The sequence below is a fragment of the Gallinula chloropus genome, assembly GCF_964237585.1.
Source record: "Gallinula chloropus genome assembly, chromosome: 1".
Classification (NCBI taxonomy): domain Eukaryota; kingdom Metazoa; phylum Chordata; class Aves; order Gruiformes; family Rallidae; genus Gallinula; species Gallinula chloropus.
Window position 1 is genome coordinate 8,442,872 of NC_140085.1, and position 23,160 is coordinate 8,466,031.

At 40.7% G+C, this 23,160-nt stretch overlaps 1 protein-coding gene across 1 annotated transcript; it reads right to left on the minus strand.

Annotated features, from left to right (window-relative positions):
• Nucleotides 1-45: 45 nt before the first annotated feature.
• Nucleotides 46-22,906, minus strand: DMTF1 (cyclin D binding myb like transcription factor 1; the record flags this gene model as incomplete). Its single annotated transcript, XM_084265412.1, has 16 exons — nt 46-1,479; nt 2,640-2,787; nt 5,459-5,845; nt 6,442-6,600; nt 7,221-7,306; nt 8,837-9,052; nt 10,461-10,612; nt 12,301-12,529; nt 13,157-13,266; nt 14,361-14,393; nt 15,494-15,651; nt 17,308-17,384; nt 20,431-20,545; nt 21,298-21,392; nt 22,199-22,318; nt 22,798-22,906. 16 exons carry the CDS (start codon nt 22,904-22,906, stop codon nt 1,370-1,372), a joined length of 2,304 nt encoding a protein of 767 aa, XP_084121538.1. The 3' UTR covers nt 46-1,369.
• Between the last annotated feature and the right edge of the window lie 254 nt (nt 22,907-23,160).

Here is a 23,160-nt window from a genome sequence, read left to right on the forward strand (position 1 = left end):
TTCAGAATGGCACAAGCTTTTTCATTTTGGAAAAAAACTGCATTTTTTATTACTGTACAAATAAACTGCAGCATTGCAAGGATCTGTAGCAGTATAAATAAATGGCATCTTACAGTTACGTAAGACAAATACTCTTTATTTTGTTTAAACTGAATATACAATTATTTCTGTTCCCTAGGCAACCATTTGAAACTACAGCTTATTTGTCACATTAACAAAACCACAGACTGAAAAAGACCAACTCTTGATTATGAAGAGCTAATTACAGAAATAAATAAAATAATTTATACATGAGTCTTTAGTTTCTATAGCTTTTTCTCTCAGTCCCTAGCTGACAGGCTGCTGCTCAGCCTAGTGTCTGTTTCAAACCCTTGAATGTAGGAATTACCTGTCTTCCTTTGCCTCGGGGCCCTATGCCCAAATTCTCACAGAGCTGTTTGTCCAAGACTTTGCCACCTCCACACCATCCCCCATCTACTAACTTGCTGCATAAATCACCTCTGGAGAGGCGGCTGGTAGTGTCATGTAAACTGCAAGAGAGACAAATGTTCCAGCCTACTCACAACAGCCTTCAGAGGAGTTACAATCTGGTGGGGGCAGGCTGGTGGGGTCCCAGCAGCTTCCCTTTCTCGTAGCCCTTCCCTTTTTATTCAGCTTGCTGTAGTGATGAAAGAAAAGAAACAAAGAAAAGAAAGAAGAAGATTTCCCTCGAGTGATCTTTCTGAGCTCCATCCATTGCCAGCAATGGACTCCTCAGGAACAAGCAGACCAGGCATCTGTGCCTTCTTCCTATGCTGTGGATGTACTAAGAGGACAGGTGAGATGGGAATACAGACCATTTCTCCGCGGTGCTGCCCATGCTCCCTGAAGTCTTTGATGGAATACATTTCTTCCTGAAATGTAACAGTCTCTTACTCCATGTATTACAAGAGTCAGTAAGTGCAGAAATCCTCACTCATTCTTCATGAAACATGTGCAAACTACTTCTCGCTGCGGCACTAAGAGGCTCCAGTCCACAGCCCTCGACTTCTGTCCAGTTTTCCAGATGTGCAGTTCCTCACATCAGTAAGGAGCCAGATCAGAGCTGACCACGTGGATCCTGGCAGTGAGCACTGCAACAGAGGGGCTTTTACAAACACCACAACACCCCGGCTGAGACGTGGTACATCAGGCTTCCGTTGGCTGCTCTCTAATCCTTTACAAATGAGGTAAATAGCCTGAGCAGAGAAAGTGCACCGTAGTCATTTCAGTCTGGAAGCTTCTGTTTCACGACACAGACTGGCTGCTTTCTTTGGAAACGTGGCACGGAGTTGTAACTAGTTTCACAACGCAAACACGGTCAATAGAAAACAGACACGATGACTGCTGCTCAGTGACAGCTCACTAAATCTTCAACATCCTTCGAATCTTCAGAGTCAGGGCTGCCCAACGACGAGCCAATGATGTGTGACCCGTCTCCGTGATGCTGCAGGATAGGATCTGTCAAGATAGACAGTGAAATAGTAATAAGTACTTGAGTAGTAGTCAAAAGACCTAACTCATAGCAGTCTCACAGTAACTAAAGGCACCCTGGTGAGGGACAGGACATGGGAAGGGCCTGAAGCTGAAGGAGGGGAGGGTTAGGCTAGAGGTTAGGAAGAAATCCTTCCCTGTGAGGGCGATGAGGCCCCTGCACAGGGGCCCACAGAAGCTGTGGCTGCCCCTGGATCCCTGGCAGGGTTCAAGGCCAGGTTGGATGGGGCTTTGGGCACCATGGGCAAGTGGAGGGTGTCCCTGCCCATGGCAGGGGGTTGGGGCTAGATGGGCTCTGAGGCCCCTTCCCACCCACACCTGCCTGGGATTCACTCTTCAGAGCTATTAGTGACTGTGCCGTTGTAACAAGGCACAAAAGGCACATGCAGGAGGCACAAAACAGAGTCTGGAATGTCAGCCAGTTTTAGGCACCAGTGCTCAAACCAGGCAGCTCTCAGTGCCTAGTGCCAGGGGAAGCTCTGACCAACATGGATGCAAGCGGGGTGACTCCCATCTGGGTTCATCAGGTGTTACTGTGTCAGGCCTAGTGACGACCATCCCTCCAATGGCTCGGCAAAGAGACACCTCCTCTGGAAAGGAGCATCTTAGGTGCAGCAGTGGGAGGACATCTCCCTGCTGCTTCCAAGTCCGAGATGACTCCTGGCACTGGGAAGCGTGGCATGAGCAAGCAAGTTCTTCCAGGTGAGTGCTGTGCAAACCCCCAGGAGCCCAGCCCCTCACTGTGAGAGGTGTCAAGTGCATTTCTGATACCTCCGGTCTTCTCTCAAATAAACAAGCTGCATTCAAGCACCAGGCAGGCAGAATACACACCAGAGTTCCTCATTGGCCTGTGTGCATTAATTCAGGGCTCAAGGGTGATGAAAACACCTCACCCAGTGATGATGCAGCTGCTGTTCCAACGCTTTTCCCACATGTTGAGTGGGCCTGCCTTTCACTGCCAGTGACACAAGCTGGGTAACCAGCTTGCTTAATATTTCACAGCAAGAACATGGAAAATCATTTAAGAGCAAGCAAGGGCCTATAGAGCATTTACAGGAACTCAGAAGTACCATACTGCTTTAATGAATCCTGGCTCCAGCACCAACCAGATGAAGGGACTGCTGTACCTGTTAGAGTTGTCAGGGGCAAGACTGATTCGCTGTCTATATCATCCGTTGTCTGGATAAAGCCATGGGAAGAAGGAACAATGAGCACAGTCTCATCATCTATTGTCGGCTGATCAACTTGTTCTTCTATTGTTGGAGAACCCAGGTCCTGCAGAACATGGAACAGGGTGTGAGAGTGTATCCTTGGTAGCACAAACAGAAAAACCTGCTTTGGTCAGGCACTCTCCATAATAAGCAACAGATTCCCTGGATTAATTTTATCTCATTAAATTGAAATGTCATCATCTGAGCTAGTTTACTTAAGCATTCATAGGGCACGTTGCATCCTAGTGCAGGCATCCAAATGCAAGGTGAGAATCCCTGTGAGCAGGAACAAGGGCAGGGGGGGAGGAAAGGAGAGAATGCAAAGTGGTGACAAAATATCCTCTTGTACGTCAAACATTCTGCTTTTTAAAGAGGAATACTCAAATTTTTCCACTACTTGCTGTCTAAATGTTCTGAGATAGTGAAGCAATACCTTTATAGTTCTTACCAGCTCCACAAAAGCAATAGCTTTACCTGAGCTTAATACTTGGTTTCACAGCTCCTGCTTCTGTGTCAGGTTTTAGCTACTGGACTCAGAGCTCAGAAGTCCCATTCTAATTTCTGTGCCTTCCTTGCCCTGTCACTTGCTGACTGTAGGTTAGCTCCAAAGCTTTTAGCTGAGCCTCATTATGCCCAAAAATTGGCAACACACCGGCTCTTTCCAGGTACAAACTGTCAATACCCCCATCCTCTTCTAGTCCTGCAATAGCTGCTGCTGCCTCTTCGCTGGCTCTTGCAGTGACAGTAACACATCTGGCTTACTCAGAGTCACAGCCACTCCAGGAGACTCCTGGTTCTGCACGTGCAGTGAAGAGACATCCTAGATAGCACTGCCAGAATAAGCAGAGAGATTTGGATTCCAGTTTTTGTGTGTAACATGTAAGGTTTGTTCAAGCTTCAGGAATCACCGATGTGGAATGCTTGTAAATATTGCTGGCAGAATGGAAGGTACCTGGATTTATCCCTCTTTTCAGAGGGAGGGGGAAATGTTTGGGAGAGGTAACAGCCTTCCCTGTTCCTCCACCTAGTTATAGCAAACTTGCTTTCCTACACAGTTTCACAATGTTTTTGTAAAGGCTGTGCCCCAAAACCCCTTTCCTGGTGCTGCTGCTATTTACTACCGTTGGTGCAGCAAAGTGATTTAAACTCAGCCCAAACATGTACCCATTCATGCAAGGCACAGGAACTCCGACCTGCCAAAGCAGCTTTCTGCAGAGAGCACAGCTGAACCTGCCCATGATAAGCAGTGTGTTGCAAGGCTTGAAACTGGGAAAAGGAGGCGTGAAAAGCTGAAGAAGCCATTGTGGCAAATGGGCACCTTTCCCAGCCAGAAATAACAAAACCCTGCAACAGGACTGCCTGCTTCCCACCACCTACACCCACAGTGACAATACGATACTGGCAAGTGCATAAAGATAGTACTGACATAGAGAAAGCAAAATGTAGGCATGCTTCTAGAGTAATTTTTCACTTAGAATCAGTCACAGACAAATCACTGTTTCCTGGGATTTAAATACCCACGTCAAACTTATATTTGGCTAGAAAACTCAAGTTTGTCCTTCTGTAGAGAAAGTTTGGTACCTCTTTATACCCTGCTAGCCATAGGTGATTTCTACAATGTGCTAGGAACTATGTTCATTGTAAAAATTCACTAATTCTAGGTTGAGAAGCTGAAATTTTAAACTGAGAGTAGAAAGCTGTTGGGTTGCCTCAACTGTTGAGAATCTTATCACAAGCATGACAATCATGAGACAAGAATGAGGGAAATGAAGAATCATCTCCAGCGTCAGAGCATTCAGGATCCAAACACTGCTGTAGGAGACTGTTGAGACGTACTAAAAGCACTAAGGGTACAAAGTGTATCAGCAATGGATATTCCATACTGATAAAGCAGAACTACAGCAACTGTAGAGCACAGTGTTTTGGAGAACAGAAGGGGGTATCTGAATCTAAAACATTCCACAGTCTAACCTAATCAACCTTATAAGGAAAAAGTTATTTTCTACCCACTAAAGAGAGTTGTCTTCTTTTAGCATCTCCCTCTTCCTTGACTTACTCGTTATGATAGTTCCAGCAACTGAAAGGTGAAGGAATTCAGTACAAAAAGTCTAACGCCTGAAAGCATTTGGATAAACTCATTTCTGCACCTCAGGTGTTGGAGCTGAAAGCAGAGAGCTAGCTTAAATGCTTCAAGTTCCAACTTAAAAGATACTTAGCTGGAGTACTATGTTTTAATAATCCTCAAAAAACAAAAACTGTGGTAACCCCAAAATATTAGACTCACACAGTAAAAACTAAATATTCTACCTTGCCTCCCTTGCTCAGCACCTACCTGTAAAGGGCACATGTTAGACAGTAAACAGCCTGATTTAAAGCAACAGCATCAAATAGTAACCAAAGGCAACTGCTTCATGCCACCAATATTCTCACTTTCCACAATCACCATGGCAAAAGCACCCTGTGTAGGAAAGCAGCTCCCCAGCTAGCAAGGTATTCAGTGCTCCAGGTGAAGTCAGATACAAGCCAATACAAGTTGCAAATAAAATGCTATCACTTTCACACTCCTATTAATGATGCTCAAGGATACAGGATCTGAACAAAATGCTCTCAGGACTACAATATACATGAAATCACTGACATTTCATATGAATAGCTTAACATAAAGGTCAAAGATGCAATGAAATCATTTTCCATGCAAAAATGGGGAAAATATCAAATATCATGCACTCTCCTACTTCGGTAACGTATGTGCTGGGTAAATCAGAGTGAGAATCCTCTTCCTGTTTCAAGCTGGCATCTGAAATCTCCTCCTCGGTTCTCACCATAACTCCATCCATCAGTTCATCACTATTCCTGCTGCTGAATTTGGAGGCATCATCTTCACTGTAGGCTGACCGCCCTTCATCACTCATCTTGGACTGATGGATATCATCTGGGAAAGTGTTTGTTTCTAGGGTATCAGGAGGATCCGTCAGGTCGGCTGGCTGAATGTCTGAATCAACAGTAAGTTCTGCCTGAGTGACAGAGGAGGAGATATCTTCAGCAGCAACGGTGCGGATTATGACACTCGGTGTGTGGCACTGCACGGTGACGTTGTCACTTGTATTTAACAAGTGCTCTGGCTGCAAGCAGTATTTGCAAAAAGGGACACAGACAACAACTGTCAGAGACTTTCCTCCAAGTATCTTTAAATCTTTCAGCAAACAGAAGCAAAAGGATTCAAAGAACTAACTGCTAAGCGTAACCTGGAGTTTTACATATACAGTATGTCAGCCCAGATCACCTGTTGACCTTTCCTGGTCTTCAGCAATGAATCTATAGACTGAATTTGTGTCTGCTGCTCTGTAATTCAGAAATAAAGTAAGAATACTGTCACTACTACACAAGTTTTGTGAACAGCAGTATTTGTGACAGTAACACCAGGAAACCCCAGCGTTGTCTCAGAGAGAGAAGCCACTAGGTGGAGATGTCCTGTGCAGCCACGCTAAGAACAACGTTGCTTCTTACTAAGCTGAGTTTTGAAGCAACGTGAAGCTGGCTTTGAAAAAACAATACCAAAAAAAGAAATTCTCACTCTTTGGTATTTCAAGCAAAGCAAGACTGTTATGAGTCAAGAACTGCTTTGCAAATTTAACAAGTGCACAGAGGGGTCTGCATGATTATGTTGCTCTCCCCCCACTGCCCAAACTTCAGTCTTTTCACTGCTGCAGGTACATACCGATAAGGCATGAACTATGATCTGTTCCGGGGAGGCTGGGGCAGCGGCGGCAGTTAGGGTCATGGTAGGACTAGTCGTCAGTGTCAGAGGAAGGCCTTGGCTTGAGCTTGTCTGTAGTAAGTATGTACCTGGTGTTCCAGTTGGCTGGAGATGGAAAGACTACAAAAGACAGTGCAGGCTTAACACCCAACACACTACCATCTGGGGACACACCCGAGCACTTGGAACATGCTTACCGACATAAACTAGCCTAACTGTAACTCCCCTGGAAAACAAGCAAACCGACCATCCAATCTCTGCTCTGAAGAACTGGAAACTCATTTACAGCTACCAAGACAAGTACTGGGGCTAAGCAGGACTGTGTTGTGCTGCACAACAGCAGGTAAGAAAGGAATGAATTGAACGGACTCTCAACACTGGGATGAAAGAGGAACTGTGCTATAAACTACAGTATTTGCTGGGAGCTTCCTCTTGCTCCGTTACGTCAGATTTCAACGACAACAAAAAAGCACCAAGAAAAACTTCATAGCACTAAGGTATCAAGACAGATTTAAAACATTTAACTGTGACTCTCATTTTAGTCCACAGCCCTAGTGAACTACACCCTTTAGAAATACATTTTGCTTTGAATCTTTTAAGTTTTAGGTTTCTTACCTTCCTTTGTCCACTTGAGAACTGGTTTGGGTTTTTTGGGGTTTTTTCTTTATTCCATAGTTTAAGAAGTAGCTGTGCTTAAAAGAAAAAACACAGTAACAAATACCAGTTCTCTTGTTACTTACTGGAAGAATCTCAAAGGTCTGTAGTGTTCCACTGTTTAGTGTTATTGTCTCAGAGTCAACAGTAGCAGCAGGGGAATCGGTTGAGGCTGCAAAAGGGAAAAAAGAAAGTATGTAAACCAAAATGCTTCAGCCCCACAAAGAAAATAACATACTATGATTACTACATAGCAGGGTACTGTTAATTCTGGTAATAAAAAGAAAACTGGCTGCAGTCCTAATGACAAGGTTCTCTAATTGCTACCCAAGATGCAATGCTATTTGGAGAGGGCATTCTACAATCCAAAAGTGCAGAAGAACAAACGTATGGTTTTAGTGCACAGGGCTAAAATCAGACAAATAAAGTTATCTGATGTGATCTAATTACTTTTTGTAATAAGATTTGAAAGAGGTTCTGGTGTAATGATACCCTTTGGATCATGTAATACTTGCTTTAAAGTGGTGTCCGGTTTAACAGTGCTATGATTCCCATGGACCTCTCTTTTTTGGGGGGGAGAAGGGGGGATATTTTTAACCTTTTCTGCCCTCCACAGCATGTCCACCACTGATGAAACATCAGATGCTCCACAAGGTATCTGCCTGCCCCACACATTTTGATTGCAGTGTGAAAAAAGCTGTGAGTAGTCTTACTACGAGTACGTAACTGTTTATCTAATTATCTCCGTTAATTCCAAACTAAGAGAACCATAGAGAGTTTATGTATCTGATATTTGAAGATCACCAGGTCCACACAGCTCATACCCAAAACTTTGTAAGATATCAATAAAACCTATTCAGAATCATAACTATGGTTTATATTTATTCTTAATAGACACTCAAGTTCCAGGAAGCTGAAGACATTATTAATAAATGGCAATGGTGCAAAATAGTAGACAAAAGAGACAACAGGCTGCATATGGGATGGCTGGACTGGAGTTACTTAAGAAGATTAGTTACAAAACCAAACAATAAGCACTACAATCAAAGCAGACCTGGTAATAAATGTTAATGAGCAAAGTTCATCCTTAAGAGGATGGGAAGATGAACTTAAAAAAAAAATCACAGTGGTTAGAGCAGCTCATCAGCTGAACATCAGCGTGACTTGGCAACTAATGCTTTCCAGAGTGTTTGTGCCTAGAAATAACTGCATAATACAGCACAGGCCTAGAAAAATCCAACATATACCTTCCTGCTTAAGTGTCCCTCACCAGAACTAAGGCACAGCAGAGTATACATTATACAAAAGGAGATACTGTACATGTTTGTTGCTCCAGACAAACGGTACCAGGAGAAATTTAAAGAACAAACATACATTGGGCATCTCCACTAAGCCTGTGTATCAAAAGAACACATTACACAGCAAGCTCTTGCCTGCACGCAGACAGACACCTACAACCCCTATGTCCAAGAGCTCAAATTGCAGCTTTTTGGTACCACTGTCACAGTAATACCTACATTTGCTTGACAAAGTTAGAAACTGGCAAATGGAATCCAGAAATCCTTAATCTCAAGCTACAACAAGGCCAAAGCAGAATTAATAAAATTTTTGAAGACATGCCCACTCCTCCTCCACCATCTTAAGACAAAAAAGGCTTTAGTTTTCACTAGAGGACAGAGTCTTGTTGGTTTTAGCTACTTACAGACATGTGTAATCTGGACTGGAATCTGCAAAGCTGCCATGGGGCTCGGTGTGCTGCCTGCGCTCTCCTCTAAGCGAGCCACTCGGATCTGCACGTGCTGAACTCCCGAACTGGAATTAGTGTTTGGTAATCCACTTCCAGATTTGCTCTCCGAAAGCTGGTGTCCTGGATTGTTTTTCTGGTTCTCATGGAGTTGCTTAAGACCCTTAATCAACACTGAGAGAAAGAATACCCATGCTAAAGCATGCTGAGGAAGCACATCTCAAATGCTGCGTTGTGAGGTTTATCCAAGATGAAAAAAGCACCCAAAATCCTTCTGATTTTGGAACCTAGCAATTTATAGAGATTTGTCATCTAGAAATTTAGCACATACATAAAACACATTTACAGTTAACTAACTGGAGTGAACTTGATTTTCTCAAGGACACTGGACATTTTAGGATGCTTGGAAAAACAAAAAGTCCTAAAATTTTGGACCTCTCTACAAACATGTATGGTACATGTAAGCTACAGTCAAGTGCCACTATCACTAGTTGTGAAATGCTGCTATCAGAAATAAACCCTCCAATCTTAACAAAACACAGAAGCAGATTTGTTCACCAGTTTGACAGATGTGTCACTGGAAATAGGCTCACTGCTCCAGTAAAACTGCCCACCTTTCTTCTCTATGATCACTTTTGTCCCACTGAGGGAGCAGTTAACATAAGTGAGGTTACAAAAGTTGAGGCCTCTGCTTTTCTAGCATTCAATACAATGCTTAAACATCTTCCACTATTGACAGCATGACATTTTATCTGGGGAAAGAGAGTGATTCCTGTTGATTCAGTGGTGTATTATACTACGAAGTACCTGATGCAGGAACTGTCTATTAAACATATTGTTTATAACATGCTAAGCATAACAGGGTTGCCCTCTCAACTGCAGCCTCCAGGCATGACTAATATATAACTACAGTGATGACCACAGCATAAGTGTCCTTTAAATTACACCTTCCATTATGAAGTGACTAATATATCTGATTTTTTTTCCTTTCCCCACAGAGAAAAGGATGACTGCATGAAAGGTCAGAGACTGAAATACCCTGTGGCTCAGCTGATAGCTTCTCTGACCAAGAATGAGTTCTACAAGAGATGAATCTGGGGAGTGTTATGTTGCTGAATCCTTCCCTCCTCCTCACTGTGCAGCTAGTGATAAATCTACCATCTTTTTACAGCTATGGTTCAGCACCTCACAGATTACATTTTAACATTTTAAAGGTAAGAGATGGAACCCGAGTTGATAGTTAGGCTGCAGACAAATATCCTCTTCCACCTGAAGAGGTCACTGCCCTCCATACTGAAGATGATCATCCATTGTCTGAGTTCTGCCAGCTGAGCTGCAGACGTGCTCTGACTTTAGCCAAAGTGAGGGAAGTTGACAAAACCTACTGTTTAGTTGTACCCATCAGCTTTGCCTGTTTCAAATGAAACACTTAAAGATTGCTTGTAGGAGTAGATCCAAGTAACTTCTAGCTGAATGTGCTCTTTGGACAGCAACGTTATGAGCAGACAACAAAATACAACCTTATTCTTTTGACACTTAGGAACTGAGCTTTCAGAAAAGACATGGGCAAGTAGTACATTACCAGGGAATGAAACATCTTTGTGGTTTGCAATCTGCCTTTTAATGGTCCACCATTTACTCCGAAGCCACTGTGGTGAGCGGACACTACTCCATCCTTCAGCTAGTAAATCCCAATTGATGTCATTTTCATCAGAAACTTCAAGTTCCGCTATCCTGGCAGGAAACATAAGATATTCACCTGTTAGAAACTATCCTCCAGACGGGAAGGGGTGTTGCACATCTCCAGTCCTGTCACACGTAACAGCGGCAAAATGGCATGCTAGTGAATAGTCCACCAGAGCTCATGAATCAACATAGGCTTCCAAGGCTCCACGCTGCCAGAGGTCAAGCAGAATCATCAACAACAGAAGATGGACTAGAGCTGTTAGATGATCCAGTCCATCTCCTTGCCATGCAGGATTATTCTCCTTATTTACATATACATTAGGAGTTTGATCAGATTATTGTGAAGCATTCCAAATGATGGTACTTGCATTTTTTCTCTTTGGAAAACTGTTCCCCAAACACATCTCCAAGGCAGGAAATACTTCCTGGGATTCACTCTGAACTTTCACTTAATTAATTTCATGTTATGATATTTACTTCTGTTTTCTCCTAATTCACACTCATCCGTCCTTAACATAGATTTTTGCCTCCTCTCAGACGCTTCTTAGCCAAAGTAGATGAAGTTAACTACAATATTAAACAGTTCCTCACAAATCAATCCCATCAGACTCTCCAAGGTAAGGGACAGTCTTTGCATAATTTTGGCAGATGTTAACTGGATTCTACCAGAATCTTTTTGAATAATATAAATATCTCTGAATTGCCTCCAGCTCATCTGTACCTGGAGCATATGAAAGAGAGGTGAACAGTGAGAGGGAAAAGATTTTTCTGAAAGTTAAGAAAAGTTCTTTTCACAAAGCAAGAAACAGCACTGAATACTCTTGGTAGCTCAAAAAACCAACAACCCAAAAACAAACAAAAAAGGAAAAGAAAAAAGCTACCCAAACCAACCTAACAATCCTGTAGGATGAATTAAGGAGATCTGTACAGACCAAACCAAATACCATTTGTACAGAAATATTAAGAACTATAACCAGCACATTCTGAAATATGGAATCAGGTTCCTCATTTTGAGTTCGAGTCAAATAGCTTCAGTAAATCAGCAAATATAGCTCTGTAAATAATGTTTAGGTTCCCTATACGTCTTGGCTTTTTATTCCCACCCAAAACTGTATCACCCCATAAAAATCCACTGGCTAAAAAGCCTGAGTTAAAGGCATTCAAAATGGGAGGAGGACTGGAGAGAGCAAAAGATTTCCAAAGTTACTACCAGGTTGCCAGTTCAAATGTAGCCAAAGATGCTGATATTCAATCAGTGTTTGGTGGCCTACATGAAATTAATTTGCAGTCTCGGTTTAGTTCTTTGTAGACAAGACGTCCACATCACAGAAACCACCACCACACTTGACCCTTGTTGGTCATCTCAGCAGAGAGGCCAAGGACTGAACGGGCAGGGAGACTGAACTACCCTCCAGTTAAGGGTTAAAGCGCATTGGTGGGGCAACGTGTGGGAAGCTTGCACGGTCGCTGCCTGTGCTGTACCTTTTCTGTGGAATAAAGAAGACGTCAGTCTCCAGGGTTTTCAATCTGACACCTTTCACGAACACTAACATTCACTAAAAAAACAAAAAACAAAAAATATGTTCAATAATAAATCTCTGGGAACTGTAAACACAGCAGTGATTTTTGGAGGGTTCTAGAGCTTTTAGTGTCTAAGAAACCAGCAAAAGGGACCCCAATGGAATCCTGCCAGCGTCATGTATTATGAACCTTTAGAAGTAACTAAAACAACAAACCTCAAGATCAGATTTATTTCATCTTCCTTGGTCCACTCAGTGCCCCCACTTTGTTTCCAGTTGAGATAGTTGAGCCATTTAGAGCGGCATTGCTTTTCAGAGCGTGTCCCAACCCGTTCTGCTACGGCAGCCCACGATACACCTTGTGTGACAATGTCACCTGGTTCTGTGCTAGTTAGCTCATGCACTACTTCTGCTAGTCTTTTTTCTTCTTTCTCTGTCCACTTTCCTGAAAGAGAGAAAAGCCCTCCAGCTTAACTAACAGCAGATGCCTTCTGTTCAGATCTGCAACATGTCAACAGACATTTATCTTCAGCCTCTAATACCTTAGTCCTGATGCAAATATTGACTTGCTAAGAAGATATAACTGTTTTTGCTAATAATGTATCAAGTCTTGATTAACAAAAGTGTAACTTCGCTGCTTTGCTGACAAATTTCTTTCTCTTCCTCTTGCAGGTAAATGAAGCTACACAGAACTTAATCAAAACAACCGACCCAAAGCAAACTGGTCCAAGCTATTTGAATTATATTAGTTGAAGTAAATTAACCATGCAGTAATCCAGTATACAATAATTACACAAGGTCTGACTAAATTTTGCTTGCATTTCAATATACACACCACAAAATAAACAATACTTTGCTCCTAAAATGAATCTGCCTCTTAATTGACACTCAATATACAATGTATTTTTATAAACATTTATAAACACAAGAGAAAGTACTTTTAAATCCACCTGAATAAAATGTGCTCCAGTGGCATAAATGATTGATGGATAATGGAGTGAAAACTTAAGAGTGCAAAGGGGCCAGAATTTCAAGTAGAATGTCAGTTATAGTACACTAGCATTTACCTCACCTGTGTTGCAGGTATCCTTCATCAATCTGCATCTATCTTTTACAGATGAAGCACTTCTCCCCAGCGCAGCGCCTATCGTGGCCCAATCGTTACCATGTTTTATTCTCAGCCTAAACAGAAACATGCTAATTAGCACTATATCCAGTTAAGAGATTATGAAAATACCAAATATGCTCTAATAAGAACAGGATAAATGCACAGTTTGCAGGCTTCAAAACAGAAAGGGAAGTAACTTTGATACTACAGCATTAACATATTTTCTATCATCACTGCTAATTTGTCTATGTGTTTGTAGAAGCCTTTTGGGCCAGCTAAGACACAGGATATTCATAAAAATATTTAATATCTAACTGTCTTGTGGGAATGCTGAGAGGCTTACTTACTGTGTTAATACAATATGAATGTTTAGAACAGCCAACACAAGTTCCCCAAGGGTTTTCAGGTGGTGTAAAGATCACTGGAGAAATCTAATAATGCCTGATGAAAACCCAGGCATTGTACAATTTAAGTGAGGCAAACCACTGCATAATCACATTCATAATTTAACTATTACTTTCCTCCCACAGGTGACAACAGGTTGCTTAACATGTTGAGCCATGATTCCTTTTGAAACACCTGGAACCACAGGCACCTTGAGAGTGACATAAACCAGCTAAACAGATCCAAACATACACATCAACACAATTAAATGTTCTCCCTTCCTTCAGTCTGACAAACTGCTCAACTATGGAAAGCAGCAAGAGGAGACAAAGTCTGCAGCCCCTCCACCTTTGAGGTTCACAGTGAAAACCTTACCCACAATTTATGTCCCTCTCTCATACTTCATCCTAACCTTGACCTGCCACTGTCTTTAGAAATTACCTTTGTTCAGGTTTTCTAAAGAAAGGGAATTTCTGTTTTTCACAAACCTAACTCCAAACCTTGACTGGACCAGTCAAAACCTCAAACATTACTGATTTCAACAGAAGTTTTACTATAGATCTTTTGTTGCATGCTGCTTATGACCTGAATAACTAGAAAATATAAAAGCATAATCCAAATACAGCTTAATTTCTCTTCAGATTAAGGCAGTGACTACTATTTTCTGATAGAGTTGGAGCAAATTTACAAGTAACTTTTTAGTGGGAACATGTAACAAAACCAGTAAAAACTCAAGCTACTAAATATAAAAAGGTAGTGTGACCATGTTAATAGAAAGACTTACTCTTTAAGCTTTTCGATTTCCTCAGGAGTATACCTAAGCAACAGGTAAATAAAGAGACAATATTTTAAACAGAAAGCACGTAACCTAAATATTTTTGGTTTACTAACCACACAGTTACAACAAGAGATTAAGGAATTCTCACTGCATGAAACAATCTGACTTAGTGCTTCGAAAGAACACAAAGATCAAATGCCATTTTCTACATTAAAGCAGTTCTAAAGGTTATCTGGCCTAACACAGCTTATTTGCCAGTAAAATCCCTCATTCTCAGTGATCTTACTACTAAGAATAGAATTACAATTTTCGGTATTAGTTTTGCAGATAAACAGCTAATATTTTTTCCTTCCTGCCTCAGTTCACATTCACTGTAAGACTGACTTTCCATTAAAAGATCTGCACTGAGAGGGTATTTTTACTTTTCATCTAACTTTAAATACCAAAATCTAACATTCTTTTCAATGTTCTGGATGGTGTCACACCCACTGCTATACATATGGGCAAACCAAGGGCACAGGGATGAAAACCAATTATCTCAAGGTAACAGTTCTAGAAAGAAATTACATCTCAGCCCATCCATGCTTGTGTCCAAGTCTTCTAATCACATCAAAATCCTTTCTGCATCTCTAAATTTTACTTTTTTTTTTTTTTTTTTTTTTTTTAAGCTGTGGATACCACCAACTTCATAGAATCCCAAACTGGTTTCAGTGGGAAAAGAACTCAATGCCCATCTAGCTCCGACCCCCTGCCATGGGCAGGGACACCCTCCACTTGCCCAGGGTGCCCAAAGCCCCATCTAACCTGGTCTTGAACCCTGTCAGGGATCCAGGGGCAGCCTTAGCCTCTCTGGGCACCCTGTGCCAGGGCCTCACCACCCTCACAGGGAAGGTGATACAGCTCATCTAAATCTCCCTTCATTCACCTTAAGGCTGTTACTCCTTGTCCTATCACTACATGCCCTTGTAGACAGCCCCTCATACAACTATTGTCAAGGTTGATCTACCAGAATTCAGTGGAGGTGACATGATTAGGAAGAGCTAGGTGTGTTTGGCTAGACTCTTCTGTCTCACATGTAACATGTCAAACACAACCCTACTCATACCAATAAAACCATGCAGCATTAGAGGTTTTCATACTTTCCAACATGGTTTCTGTCATCATACATGCGAAGAACTCTTCTATAGACAGCGAAGAGAGGCCGATTCAGACCCCAAGCTATTGTCCTGTAGAAATCTTTTCTTTCATCTTTTGACATTTCAAATATAATTTCTGTGGCATCTTTTATTCCACGGGCCTAGAAGAAAGCATTTAAATAAACCAACCACATAAAACACCTAGAAATCAAGAAGCAGAATGCTTAAGAACTGAAGCCTAGCATTGCCGCGACTGAGAGATGGGGCAGCCTGATGCAAGCCTAGTAGCGCAACCTATTGCACAGGTCTCATTTTCACTCCTTACAGCCTGCTTTGTTCCTTCTTTCAAGGCTGACTGGTTCTTCCTATCCCACCTGGTGTCAGGATGTCTCACCTCCCAGCATTTTTGCATTCCGTATCAGCTACTTCCCTGTGTTGCTTTAACTCTCCCAAGGTTTGTGACCGACGAGCTCCAGCACATCTCCTTCTAGACACAGCTGCACAGTGCCTGAAGTTCTGTCAGAGAACTCTTTCCCCACATAGCATACAATTACACAGCTCTCTATGGAACTCAAATACTACAGTCCAAAATTTAAACTGCATTTATGAATTAGCTACCTCAAATACAAACCCTTTGAAGACTTTTTTTCTGGTGGGTTTTTGTGTTTGCTTTGGGTTTTTTTTCCCCACACTGGAGTCCATGTAGACATTGAAATAAATCTGTCCAATGTTTATTTTCAGATCAAAAATTGAAGCACCATTTAGAAAGTCATGGAAAATGTACTCTAGAGGAATTATCCTGCAGTTATACAGCATAAGTTGTCAGAAAGTGGTGTATCAATTTATTACACAATTTTTTATCTGAAAGCAATTTTTTCAATTGAACTACTAGTCTTGTTCTAATGGATCTTAAAAGCAAATTTTATACAAACACACTGGAGTTAAAAGGAAAGGTTTAGTTTAACTTCAACTTACAACGATGTGGGCAAATGGGAAAATCAAATGACTTATCAGTAACTCAATGAAGTTACTGAGCTGCCTTAAAGAAGCTTTTCTAGATTAAAAAAATAATATTATGTATAAACGATTTTGTGGCAGAAATTTTAATACACCTGTGGGCAGGCACATTGTCTACAAGTAATACTGAATATATTTTTAAACCAGTGAAGATTAAATTCAGGGCTTGCTTGATTCACAACTGAAGGCTGGTGAATCTGTAATATCCAGGCCATATATTCTCAGCTGTAAGCACTCAGCTCAAATATTCTCAGCGGCAAGCCTACCACCAACATGACTTATGGGCAATTACCACTGTCAGCATGTTAACTGTCTACTTTGACACTGAACTCTGACAACACTAAGGGGAAGAATGCCAATACAGGCATCCTTTTAGTGCAGTAAACAAATGCAGATATGGAAGTTGCATACAGTAAACAAATACAGTCTGGAGGTTGCATTCAACATCGAGTAAGGAAAATTATCTCTATTCCCAGTGCAATTTCTTTCTTGTGTCTTCACCAAAGATTTCATGAGTGATGCATATTCAGACAAAGAGATTAAGTCACTTGAGCACCCTGATGTGAAATTTTAAAATGGGTTATATTTAGTACACAAATTAGAAGCTACGTTACACTCAGCAGTCTTAAATTCTGTGTATGGATATAATTATCTTATGAATTTCAAATGGGTAATTGCCATTTCTATGATGAACTGATCAGAATCAGTCATTGTGCATTCTGGGAAGTACTAAAGAAAGTTGGTTTCTAGCAGGAGCTGCATCACCACACCAACTATCAAGTAACACATTTAACACATACCTTTAAATAACGCTCAATGTTACTCATCAAAATGTCAATTTCTTCTTTTGACCACATCCCTTGCTTCCACTTATGGCCTGAAAACATAAGTATCAAACTAATTAATGAAGTGAAAGTAAAAAATAAATTAACAAAAACATCAGAAAAACATGACCCCCATTATCGCAATTAATAAAGAGCAGTAATTTTAGCTACTTAAACTAACTAGACTCTTAAACAGATGTTATTTCACAACTGATAAACAATCCTTAGAACTGTCAACTCCTGTTTAAATAATGTGAGTCAGACCCCTCTTCAGAAACATTAGATTTTTAAAAACAGAAAGTGGATTCCTCTATGTGCTGTCAAGTCACATTTTCAGGCTTTCTCTTCAGCTACAACTCTAAAGTTTCTGTCTTTAATCTGACAGCTCAAATTTCCATGTGCTCAAGTGATTCCAGAAGCTTGGGACTTAAAATATGACTCCAAATATTACTCAAGGAATTGACAACAACGTGGGGTTCTCTTATACCCCTTATGCATCCCAACACGGGAGCAGCGCTATCTACTGTAAGTGCTTTTCACAGACCTAAATGCTCTATCTGGTCAATTTTGACCAGCTAGTCTCTCTCTTTTTTTCTTTGCATAGTGCAGTCGGTGGTCACTGTCAAGGTAAAGATGTGGTGAGTGTTTTATTTCCCAAATAAAAGTGGTAAACCAACAGAATCAAACATTATGTTTTCTCTCTGTCTATGCCCTTAGCAATTACGACACCAGAGAAGCTTTAAAGGCAAAACCAATCAACTCCATTCAGAGAGAACATTACAAACCTGAGGTCTATCAATAAAACATTAAAACACTCCTACCCTGAATTTAAATAGAGTCATCTTTTATCCCCCTCATGCTCGTATCGTACTTAATATTAACAATTACTTGTAATTAAGATTATGCTGGTGACCCAGTTTACATACTGGTACGAGCTGGCTACCTGCCCATCTCTGCTGAGAAAAATCAGGGTACTTCCTTCTCAGCCTGCTAATTACCAAAGCTGAGAGGCAGAACACACCAAAGGGACTGTTTACTCAAATCCAATTATAATGAAAAGTACAGGCATTATTACTAATTCCTCTGGAACTGATGAGAGAAAACTCTTCCCTTCTGCCTGATGGCTTCAACCTCTTCTTCCAAAGCTACAGAGACAGAAAAATAACCTACTCCTGTAGCTGTGATTCACACCTCTACCGATGTAAAGGGACACTGTTACACTCTTTACATGGAATAATCTTTACCACTCAACTCTTTTAGGAAAGAAAGCACATTTTATAGTTCATGTGTTTGTTTACTCAGCACCAAGATTATAATAACCTGCCCACAGGTCTTCAAAGAAAGCACTGGAACAGCAGAGACTGCTGTAACATGATGAGCTCAGGCAACATACCACAAACTACTAACTGCTGTAAAAGGAGATGCACAGTGGGATTCTTTCACACCTGGTCTTCGTGAAGGGGAACAGAGGTGCCAAGAAAAGTTCAACTAATATGAAATCTTAAAATATAAATCTAGATATATTTTATTCAAAATGTCTTTCCCAAATTATTTATCTCTTAATTAGAATCACTAGATTTATTGCCCTAACAAGCAGCCCTGTAAATGACACTTGTTATGTATGGTCACTTGAAATTCCCATGAGACAGTTACAAAAACAACAAATGCAGTGGATTTCTAATATGTTTAACAAGACACACATCAAGCGTGAGGCCACCAGGTCACATGAAACCAGTAATTTCTCTGCCAAATCACCAGTTCATGCTCCTCCAGTCACTGCTCCCAACCAAAGCCCTTCACCACTGGCTACTGGAGAGATCAAGATCTCTCTGCTTCCTCTTACCCTAGAGCACAGCATCTGCAGCAACCTGACTTCTCACGACTTCTACTCAGCTGCCTCAGTGCTGTAATACAGAGAGCGCTCTCTGCTATCTCATCTCTGCCCCAGCTCTGGGACTGAACAATGAATAACTGTGAGGCCAAATAAATCTAATAAATAAGGGCAGAGAAAATGGGGAGAGATTATTTATTGGGTGTTAGAAGTAATGGTTAGTGCACACCTGGGAACAGTGAGTGAAATGATCATTGAGTGGCTTAGCTCCCTTTGTCTGAATTTCCAATATCCAACACCCACGTTCTGCATGCCTCACCCATATTTTTTCACTGACTGAGCACTACGCACTCAGCTCTCTGGACTAGAACTCAATGGATAAGAGATCATTTGCTTCCGTAAGAGAAAGCCATTACTTTTTTTTCTCTGCATTTTTCTAATAAAAAAAAAGGGAGTTGCTTTGGACAGATTGAAAAAGACTAACTTTTTTTTCCCCCTTAAATTCAGGGTAAGAAAAATAGTAAAGAGACTGAGGAAGCTGGAGAGACAACATGTCTCCATTTGACACAAAGTTGTTTCTCTAGGTTTAGAAAGGCACTTTCCCTGGTGGGAAGAAAAAAAAGAAGCTATAAAGTTCAGCAGCTACTACATGATTGCACAGGTACATTTTGAGAGGGAGGAATGACAACACACTGCCTGTTTTTACGAGTAGTGGTGATGATTTCAGTAGATCCTGGTCTGTGTGATCCTTCTACTTCTGAAGCAACTCCATTCCAGAAACTGCTTAATATGAATCACAACACAGTAGCCAGACCACAACACAGTTCTTCCTACTCAGAGGAAGATCTATTAACCCCAGGAAATATTTCTTTTTCATTGCACACCCCTCTTCGAGTGCAGCTGCCTGTCTCCTAAGCAGGCAGAAGTGCAAACAGAGAAAACACAACTGTCTGTGCTGACACACATTATCTACAGCAGCTCTCTACCACGGCCTCTAGAATCGCTGTCACCACTGCAAGCTTGGTCTGGTCCCTCTTCCTCTCCAGGTGTATCTGGAGTTCAACTTTCTTCTTGCCTACAAAGTGTAAGTGGGATGGTGAAGACTTAATGCATTAATTTGCTTGGCATTTGTAGAATCTGTCTTCTCAAATATTTTCACTAAAAAGCCAGATGATGTGTTACTTTAAGCAACCTCCAAAACGTCCAGAGACATTCTGAATAGCCTTTCTTCCTACAGCACAGGGAGAATCGCATTTGAACTACCCTACCTTTATTTGTCAGAGAATCCTTATCCTCTTTGGTTGTGAACCAGGCTTGACTAACAGCTGACACTTCTTCATTGCCCATTGGGGAGATCTCATCCAGCTGCTCATTCTGAAGAATCTTGAAAAGACCAATATGAGATCATCCAGTAAAATCTTCTGTTCTTTCTAGCACCTTGCACTTAACACGGACACACAACTTGAAGGAAAATTAAACCAGCACATCTAGTTACCTTGGTGACTGCTCAGAAGTACCACTTTCTAGACATGGCATTAAAAGTACTTTCACCTTTCTTAAAACACCTGAGTAAGATTTAGCATCTTAACATATACACATGTGAGAGTTTAATTAGGTAACATTCTTCACCCTGTTTAATGTACAGTGAATAGGAAGAGTGTCACTGGCTTTGGTGAGAAGAAGAATATGTCCAGCACCTCCAAGCTAGAACTTTGAAGATGGTACACCCACGGTGAGAACTGTATGTAAGCTCTGGACTGGTGACAAGCCAAAGCATATTTATGCCTGTTATAAAGCTTAATATATAATCAAATAATGACATAAGTAAGAGATAAACTTGTCTTCTATGAAGATTGTCACAGAGCAAGTACTACCAGTGGAGGGTTACATCATTACTGCTTATTGCATTGCTCTCTGGACAGTAAGTTACAATACAAATAACCTATTCCATATATAAAGTGATTCAGTTGCATATCTACAGAACAGTATTTTACAGACAAGATAGGTGCTCAAATACATTAGTTTAATACTAAAAATTATCTTATTAATTCAATAAGCGCTTTCAGGTTTCTGGTTTTTTTTCAATTTAAATAAAATTGTACATCAAATAGGCAAATTTTGAAATTTTACTGTACCTGAATCTGAGTAACAGTTCCTTCATTAATCTCATCTTCAGCTACCTCAGTGGTAGCAGTCATGGTCACCTCAAAGCTCTGATCATTTTCTGAAACTTCAGAATGGCTAAGTTAGTTATATACCTTATTCCTGTAACATTTTTTATGCATGCTGCAGGTTTTATAAATTGCTGCCTTTGCACTGAAAATTTTACAGAGGCCTCAAAATCATCAGAATTGTTATCAACTGTTCCTTTTCACAATATTAAAAATGTTTTTAGAAACCTTCGGGTTTAGACTTGACTACAACTAAGACTGAATGTGAAACATCTAAATAAAAGGTGTTTCATTTCATGCAAACATTTGGAACTGTACTAATGCTTCTTTTCCAGCCCCATCTTCAGTATTTCCCAATTACTAAAGGACAATTTTACAATCTTTTGGCTGCATTCTTTTCCCCTCAGTTTTTCTTCAATGTCACCATGATAATGCCTTTACCTCAAGGCAGCTTCCATTAAGTTCCACTCTAGGTTTTATAAATTGGTATTTTAACTGGCTAGATCTGGTTTTGCCTCCCTTTAGGAGATTATGTTGAATTATTCAATAACCAATCAACTTCCTTAAGAGTAATTCAGTACTCAGCCTTCATTTTGTAAAACTCTTTTTATCTTAAAAAATTAATGCACATCAATATTACAAAACACAGTAATATCAGGGTATTATTTTTCTAGTATTATACAGATAACAACTGCTGCAAAATCATCCAAGGCTCAGAGAGGTAAAGACGATACCCAAGTATATTAATCAAATTTGAAGAGAACACACACCAAATATTCTAATATAATCCAAAGACTTCTGGTTGGGTTTTTTTTTAACCAACAGAAACTTTGCTACAGAAGTCCATAAACTTAAAAGAACTTACTTGGAACTGCAACAACAGAAATGCATGGAGTGGAATCATCAAGGCTTTGATCATCCTCTGATAAACAAAGCCTCTTGTGTGGAGGTTCAGTGCTGTCTTCAGAGTCTACTTCATCAGCTTCTAGCAACAAAAATAGAGGCAGGTTACCTTCTGTTAACAAAGGGGAGCTTTGGACAAAGCTCTGCTAAAATTGTGGAGCAAAACAAAATGTAGAAGCAAGTCTGATAGGTTGGTTTGGTGCTTAACTGCCTAGGAACTTGGTCTAAGTTATGGGCAGTAACAGTTCATAAACTTTCTTCAGTATTTTTGATGAGATTTTATTTGTAAATTCCATCCACAGTCAGTCACACACAAACCAGCCTCTTAAATCTACAGAAATTTGGGGCCATTCTTGGTTCTGCTGAAATAAATCAGAACAGTTGGGCAGATATATTCATAATTTTGTGATTTACACCTGATTTGAGACTTTAACCTTCTTTAACTGAAACAGATCAAACTGCAGCACAGTAAGCTGAATCCAAATAACTCACAGAATCTGGGGGCAGGGAAAGCGTGGTGGTTGAATCAATGGAGGAAGAAGACAAAGTACTATGCAATACCATTTTGAGGGCAATGAAGTATAAGGTTCCCTTCAGTGTCCTGAGTCAAAGTCACAGAGTTCACGGTTTCTACTGTCACTGTGTCAGACTCTTCTTCAACTGTGCTCATACTCAAACCTGAAAGAGCAATACATAATTACTTTCCTGCAGTCCCACAATGCTGCTTCCTTTATTTCAAGCAACCAGCATAAACTCCCACAGATAATGATGTATGTCTGTCCTTTCATGTAAAAAAATTCCACATTTACCTCTGCTTTTCCTGCATTTGTACACATGGCACAGGGTAACATCAGTAAGCATCAAAGCTACTTAACCAGTTAAAAATACTCCTTAAGCTTCCTGTTCAGGAGCATCTGCAATTTA